General features: G+C 39.1%; 1 protein-coding gene across 1 annotated transcript in view; it reads right to left on the bottom strand.

Moving 5' to 3' along the window:
• Nucleotides 1-5,025: 5,025 nt before the first annotated feature.
• LOC143040114 (blastula protease 10-like) overlaps nucleotides 5,026-8,568 on the bottom strand; it is a 39,773-nt gene continuing 36,230 nt past the window's right edge. Inside the window, exons 8-10 of the mRNA XM_076210807.1 lie at nucleotides 6,453-6,533; nucleotides 5,587-5,734; nucleotides 5,026-5,319 (exon numbers count right to left, since the gene is read on the bottom strand). Of these exons, the coding sequence (XP_076066922.1) occupies nucleotides 5,181-5,319; nucleotides 5,587-5,734; nucleotides 6,453-6,533 (368 nt within the window). The 3' untranslated portion in view covers nucleotides 5,026-5,180. The remainder of the gene's footprint in view (nucleotides 5,320-5,586; nucleotides 5,735-6,452; nucleotides 6,534-8,568) is intronic.

Here is an 8,568-nt window from a genome sequence, read left to right as displayed (position 1 = left end):
ATCTCCTTCGCAATTTCTTTCTCTTCCTTTTCTCTTTGGTATTTGTGTACATTGTGTTTTTCATTTATACCATAAACCACAATGTATTTATTTTTGTCCACTGTCTCTCACCCAATTTTCCTTTTCTTTGAACACCTTCATCACTGTTTCCTTTGCATTCTCTTCAACCTGCTGCTGCACTATTTTTTGAATGAAAGTTGTTTTAATTTCGCGTTCCTTTTCCCACTGATTTTTTTTTTTATTTCGTTGAGATCGGTCTCTATGATGAATTCTTCCGTTTTTTCAGTTACTGCTTTCGATTGTTCTTTTACCTCTTTCTTCAGCTCATCAGATCGGTCTCTGATTGATTCTTCCGTTTTTTCAGTTACTGCTTTCAATTGTTTTTTTTTTTTTTACCTCTTTCTTCAGCTCATCATTTGTATTTATAACCTCGTTTTCCTTTTTCATTTCCTCTTTTGATCTCACTTGACTTTTTAGTTCGTTTAATTCTCTTAGTATCACCTCGTTAGTTGCGCGTAGGTTGGATACCTCCAGTTGCAGAGCTTTGTAGTCTAATTTTAAATCAATCCCTTCTTCTGCTAAGTTGTTAATTTCTTTATTTCGTATTGCTCTGTTAATCCTAAAATCTCTCTCAGTGTCCAATGTTTTCGCCATTGCTTCCCCTTGCCTCCTAACACCCGAGAAATACTCATCCCTTACCTACCTGGTTTACTTTGGAGTATCGTTTATATATTTATATATATATATATATTCATACATATATATGTATATATATATATATACATATACATATATATATGTATAAATATATATAAATTTCATATTCAGTATCTAAAAGTATAGCCAACTACTGAATTAGCATCTATGAGGCATAATGAGTTTATTGAAATATTACGAACTGTATAAATCATATGATGCGTAGTGTTCCAAGCAACGACGACATGACGTCACAATCTTCTGCATTTCACTTCTTATAACTAATCAAGTCACTGCCTTCGTCTACTGAATAGAGGTAAGAGCTCTAAATTATACTCAATTTGATATAGAAACTTATTTTCTGTGATTTATACTATACGGTGATAGTGACATAGTATATCTATCATAAAGTTTATATCTATAAACATTGCTGCTCGCTCAAGTCCCATGGGACTCCCTGAATGATAATGATAATGAGTGGGAGTGGGATTGGGAGTGGGAGTGGGATGATGAGACGTGACATAACATAAGCATAATTAAGGAGGCTCTCTTTATTTAATTTCTTGAGAACGCCTGTATTCAGTTTACTTTCCTTCGAGAGAGCACGAGGACCGCACAAAACTGGTAAGTCTTAAGCTAATAATAACCTGCTTTAAAAAGATCGTGATATGACATGTTAACAATGGGTTGAAGATACACTTCCAGAGCAGAATGAATGCATATTTTGGTAGACAGAAAGATACATTATGGTACAGCATGGACAATTATATGTTGCGCTGAGTAGAGTTAAGCAAAGGGAAATATTAAAGTGGTTTTAAACCATTCAAATTGTACAAAGAATGTTGTAAATATAAGAGGATTTTCTTAATAAAGATTTTATTGACCATTTTATTAACAACGTATCATTTAAAATTATATTTGACCCAACGGGTCACGGGTTGTCTAGTATATATATATATGTATATATATATATATGTATATATATATATATATATATATATATATATATATGAGAGTAATTCGCTAATAGCAGCGACATCAAACCGATAATTTTTTTTTGTGACAGTTGCATGCAGGATTCGAACCCGCTGTACTCGGCCATCCGTAAATTACCTTCCCAGTGCCCTAACCACTAGACCACAGAGGCTATAAAATCCTTGAAACCTGGAACCGAACTGATTCCCGAGGGAAGGAAGATCACTTAATACGGCGATCCGAAATTCCTGTTTTACTCAAGGACCAGCCCACCAGTGGTATGGGGTAAGGACCGGGTCGAACCCCTTTCACGCTTATCGCCATTGTAACTATGAGAGTAATTCGCTAATAGCAGCGACATCAAACCGATAATTTTTTTTGTGACAGTTGCATGCAGGATTCGAACCCGCTGTACTCGGCCATCCGTAAATTACCTTCCCAGTGCCCTAACCACTAGACCACAGAGGCTATAAAATCCTTGAAACCTGGAACCGAACTGATTCCCGAGGGAAGGAAGATCACTTAATACGGCGATCCGAAATTCCTGTTTTACTCAAGGACCAGCCCACCAGTGGTATGGGGTAAGGACCGGGTCGAACCCCTTTCACGCTTATCGCCATTGTAACTATGAGAGTAATTCGCTAATAGCAGCGACATCAAACCGATATTTTTTTTTTGTGACAGTTGCATGCAGGATTCGAACCCGCTGTACTCGGCCATCCGTAAATTACCTTCCCAGTGCCCTAACCACTAGACCACAGAGGCTATAAAATCCTTGAAACCTGGAACCGAACTGATTCCCGAGGGAAGGAAGATCACTTAATACGGCGATCCGAAATTCCTGTTTTACTCAAGGACCAGCCCACCAGTGGTATGGGGTAAGGACCGGGTCGAACCCCTTTCACGCTTATCGCCATTGTAACTATGAGAGTAATTCGCTAATAGCAGCGACATCAAACCGATAATTTTTTTTTTTTTGTGACAGTTGCATGCAGGATTCGAACCCGCTGTACTCGGCCATCCGTAAATTACCTTCCCAGTGCCCTAACCACTAGACCACAGAGGCTATAAAATCCTTGAAACCTGGAACCGAACTGATTCCCGAGGGAAGGAAGATCACTTAATACGGCGATCCGAAATTCCTGTTTTACTCAAGGACCAGCCCACCAGTGGTATGGGGTAAGGACCGGGTCGAACCCCTTTCACGCTTATCGCCATTGTAACTATGAGAGTAATTCGCTAATAGCAGCGACATCAAACCGATAATTTTTTTGTGTGACAGTTGCATGCAGGATTCGAACCCGCTGTACTCGGCCATCCGTAAATTACCTTCCCAGTGCCCTAACCACTAGACCACAGAGGCTATAAAATCCTTGAAACCTGGAACCGAACTGATTCCCGAGGGAAGGAAGATCACTTAATACGGCGATCCGAAATTCCTGTTTTACTCAAGGACCAGCCCACCAGTGGTATGGGGTAAGGACCGGGTCGAACCCCTTTCACGCTTATCGCCATTGTAACTATGAGAGTAATTCGCTAATAGCAGCGACATCAAACCGATAATTTTTTTTGTGACAGTTGCATGCAGGATTCGAACCCGCTGTACTCGGCCATCCGTAAATTACCTTCCCAGTGCCCTAACCACTAGACCACAGAGGCTATAAAATCCTTGAAACCTGGAACCGAACTGATTCCCGAGGGAAGGAAGATCACTTAATACGGCGATCCGAAATTCCTGTTTTACTCAAGGACCAGCCCACCAGTGGTATGGGGTAAGGACCGGGTCGAACCCCTTTCACGCTTATCGCCATTGTAACTATGAGAGTAATTCGCTAATAGCAGCGACATCAAACCGATAATTTTTTTTTGTGACAGTTGCATGCAGGATTCGAACCCGCTGTACTCGGCCATCCATCCTTACCCCATACCACCGTATTAGATCTTCCAATGTTACGTGAACCATCACCGTAGCATGGTTGCTAACGTCCTGCCCTCGTGATTTTCGACGCACGGGTCAGGGTTCGTATCCCATGGCGGAGCTTCTAAAAATGTTCAATCTGTCTTAAGAAACATACACAACTAGTCGCACGGCTCGCCAAATACGGGATTAGATGAAATTGAGATTAGATCTTCCAATGTTACGTTAAGCCTCACCGTAGCATGGTTGCTAACGTCCTGCCCTCGTGATTATCGACGCACGGGTCAGGGTTCGTATCCCATGGCGGAGCTTCTAAAGATGTTCAATCTGTCTTAAGAAACATACACAACTTGTCGGAGGGCTCGCCTAATACGGGATTAGATGAAATTGAGATTAGATCTTCCAATGTTACGTGAAGCGTGGTCGAACCATCACCGTAGCATGGTTGCTAACGTCTTGCCCTCGTGATTTTCGACGCACGGGTCAGGGTTCGTATCCCATGGCGGAGCTTCTAAAAATGTTCAATCTGTCTTAAGAAACATACACAACTTGTCGGATGGCTCGCCTAATACGGGATTAGATGAAATTGAGATTAGATCTTCCAATGTTACGTGAAGCGTGGTCGAACCATCACCGTAGCATGGTTGCTAACGTCCTGCCCTCGTGATTTTCGACGCACGGGTCAGGGTTCGTATCCCATGGCGGAGCTTCTAAAAATGTTCAATCTGTCTTAAGAAACATACACAACTTGTCGGATGGCTCGCCTAATACGGGATTAGATGAAATTGAGATTAGATCTTCCAATGTTACGTGAAGCGTGGTCGAACCATCACCGTGGCATGGTTGCTAACGTCCTGCCCTCGTGATTTTCGACGCACGGGTCAGGGTTCGTATCCCATGGCGGAGCTTCTAAATATATATATATATATATATATATATATATATATATATATATATATATATATATATATATATACATATATGCCTTTTTTTGGCTACCCCAGGTGTAGGGGAAAAAAGCCTTTGGGATATGTATATATATATATATATATATATATATAGTGTGTGTGTGTGTGTATATATATATATATATATATATTATATATATAAATATATATATATATATATACATACATATATAGATAGATGATATACGTATATCTATGCATGTGTTTATGTATGTGTGTATGTATATATATTTCTTATATACATCATTTAAAGGTGATATAATGAACTTCAGAAAAGTAGATTTACAGATTCCCATCGAACTATGTAACACGATAGACGATTATATTAGAGATTGATTCGTGTATCTCATCAGACATGCATTTCGTCCTACCGCCAAATAAGAGGAATCTTGACAGTTCTGATCATAATTACAAAAGTGATCGAGGTACCAAAAGTCAACATGTCACAGCTTCAGTCTCAGGTTTTTATTTAGTTACCAACATCTACATATTTCACACATGTATACTCGTATTAACTACAGTAAACAAAAAGGAATTGGAATGTCCGTATCGGAACCTGTCGAACGCCCACCTTCCCTACGAAAATATACTTTTTGGAGCAGTTGATCAAGAGCCACCTGGCTTTAGCAGTCCGGGTCGTTTATGAAACTGACGTGGGCGCTGAACCCTGGCTCCATTTCCACGGCTCCATTGAACCAAAGGAACATCTCACTCTGGATCGACTCAAAGGCTTGCCCACTTTCGATTTCAGACCCACAGTATCTGTAGTCACGAAAAGATAATAATAATAATAATAATAATAATAATAATAATAATAATAATAATAATAACAACAATAATGATAATAATAATGATAATAATAATGATAATAATAATAACAGTAATGTAATTATTTTGAAAAGTAGGCATGCCCTTTATCTAAAGAATACATGCTTATTTTCGATTAAGCCAATTTAGCTTTACTAAAGAGTAGATAGATATATAGGTAGAGAAATAAAGGTATAAATTGCATAAGATTAAAATACTTACGTATGTCCTGAAACGAAGGGGCCACCTTCCCGAATCTCGAGTTTGTCGAAGCGGCAAGAAGAGCTCATGCGTTTGATCAGTTTGAAGCTGCTGAAAGTCAGTTTCACTTTCATGCAAAATGGCGCCTGGATCCACCACATGCATTGAGCTATGGACAGGAGAAAAAATAACAGGTTGATAGGTATATGAATAAGTAGATAAATACACAAGTAGAATAATCAATATGATGAACAAACAAACAAGTGAACATGTATGTAAATAGATTAATGAATGATAAAATAGATAACATACATGTGTATGTAGATAAATGGATAAGTGGAGGAAATGGCAGCTGACTAAAGAAATGGCCAAATGAATAAGTAATAAATAATCAGATTAATCAATCTATTTTTCAAATTTCCAAATGGATAAATAAATAATTGAATGAATGAATAAGGCTCTCATGAAGTGACTTTTTTCAATAAAGTTAGAAATATGAAAACGTTTACAGTAGCCGACGATTGCTAATATCTGTTAGATAGATGATAAGAACAGTAATGAATCAGTAAAGCTCTCATAAGAATTTTTTTCAATAGATTTAGAAATATGAGAGCTTTTATAGTATCCGATGGCTAATAGTATATATAGAATTTATTCTGTCCTGCAACAGACATTAGGTGTTTCAATGCATCACAAAGGTAAGTCTGGCAGGTCTTCTGTGTTGCCAGTAGATGTGCAATTGACCGTAACGACTGGCTGCGTGAGTGGGAGACAAGACTTGTGGCAACGGGGACACCATTGGGGTGCACACGTGACCACGGAAGGTAATTCATTTGTTGAGGTCGGTCGTTATACGCAAGGATTTAAGAACGAATTTTGATACTCACTTTCAGGCAGGAATGTGTTCGGGTAGTTGGGTGTTGTAATGACTGTCGGTTCGGTTACATTTCCTCCGCACTCCAAATCAGCTGCAAACATTAAAAAGAAAAGAAAATCACTCGTACTCATATCTGACCATCTTGAACAAAGAGACATGTTTTTGAGCTCTTGTTTCGACCGATGACAGGCAGCCTATTAATTAATTATTCACTCGTCTCCAGGAATGGATCCCGCACTTGTTTGTCGATCGGATCGCTGGTGGCGCCCTCGGAACCGTGCGGGTTTCGCATGTTAGGCGACTAGTGACCGCCACTAATGACGGTCACTGGTTGCCTAGTGTGAAAGGGGCCTTACTACTCACGTAAAACCGTTTGAATTTCTTTAACAGACTTCCCGCGACTCCACATACCACTTATGCAGAAGAAAAAAAGAAAATATCCACCCTATCACACTCCCCCAAGTCGACGAAAGACCAAAAACAATCCGCGCCTTTTGCTAAACACTTCCCAGATTCCTGCCTTTCCACAAACACTTGATCTACACATTCATTTCCTCTCCTAAAACCAAACTGCTTTTCCTCAGCCACTCCTGTTCCTCTCCTTCTCATCCATTCGCTTAATACAAACCCATCCACCTTCCCCAATAGACTGATCTCCGTAAAACTACTAACAGCAATACTTGTCCCCTTCCCCTTGTACAGTGGAGATATGCAATGCACTTCTCAAGCCCAGTGGGACCCATCCTTTCCTTAGACATATACTGAACAGTCTTCTACCACCAATCCATCCTTTGTAAGACGATCCAGTTGGAATCCACATAATCTAGGTGTTTTTTTTTCCAACTTTTTCTTGCAACGCCAGTTGAACCTCACTTATTGCAATAGCCATCTTTTGCAATATTTTGCAATAGCCTTATTTTACAACATTACTATAGCCTTATTTTGCAACAGGCTTATTGATTTGCAATGGCTCTCCCCTGCCACGGCATTCTCCCATCATCTTCCACCGCCACACTCAAATCCCCCCTCCACTGTCCTCCTCTGCGTTCAGCATATCAAAATATTATGCCCATCTCTCTCCCACATCCCCCCATTTCCCATTGGTAAGTGTTTGTTTACTCCTTTTGCTCTCTCTCTACCTGCTTCGCCTCTTCACACTGTCTTGAATTTTTTCAGTCTTGAATATTTTCGGCCAAGATTCAGCCACAAATATATTTTCTATTGTTTCATAAAATTTGGTCAAAAAGGAACGTACAGTTTCATATACGTCATAATAATAATAATAATAATAATAATAATAATAATAATAATAATAATAATAATAATAATAACAATAATGATAATAATAATAATAATAATAATAATAATAATAATAATAATAATAATAATAATAATAATAATAATAATAATAATAATAATAATAATAATAATAATAATGATAATAATAATACTAGTAATAATAATAATAATAACAATAATAATAATAATAATAATAATAATAATAATAATAATAATAATAATAATAATAATAATGATAATAATAATAATAATAATAACAATAATAATAATAATAATAATAGTATTAGCAATTATAAAAATAACAAGCCGTGGGCTTCGCCCTTCCCGGCTTTGCCGGGGGCTTGGCTGCGCAAACAGCGGCCTACGGCCGCAGCTTTCCGCGCTCTAATCCCTCGTTTTCCCTTTCGGCCTCGGCCTCGGGGCGGAACCCCAACACGGGATCCCCAGCACGAAGAAGAACGCGAAGAAAAACGCGAAGAAGAACGCGAGGAAGAAGAACGCGAGGAAGAAGAACGCGAAGAAGAACACGAAGTAGAATGCGAAGAAGAACACGAAGAAGAACGTGAAGAAGAACGCGAGGAAGAAGAACGCGAGGAAGAAGAACGCGAAGAAGGACGCGAAGAAGAATGCGAAGAACGCGAAGAAGAACGCGAAGAAGAACGCGAAGAAAAACGCGAGGAAGAAGAAGAAGAAGAAGAAGAAGAAGAAGAACGCGAAGAAGAACGCGTGGAAGAAGAACGCGAAGAAGAACACGAAGTAGAATGCGAAGAAGAACACGAAGAAGAACGCGAAGAAGAACGCGAGGAAGAAGAACGCGAAGAAGAAGA

Source organism: Oratosquilla oratoria, chromosome 27 (genome assembly GCF_046742065.1).
Source record: "Oratosquilla oratoria isolate Oo_2021 chromosome 27, ASM4674206v1, whole genome shotgun sequence".
Taxonomy (NCBI): Eukaryota; Metazoa; Arthropoda; class Malacostraca; order Stomatopoda; family Squillidae; genus Oratosquilla; species Oratosquilla oratoria.
This window is presented reverse-complemented; position numbering and strand designations above follow the sequence as displayed.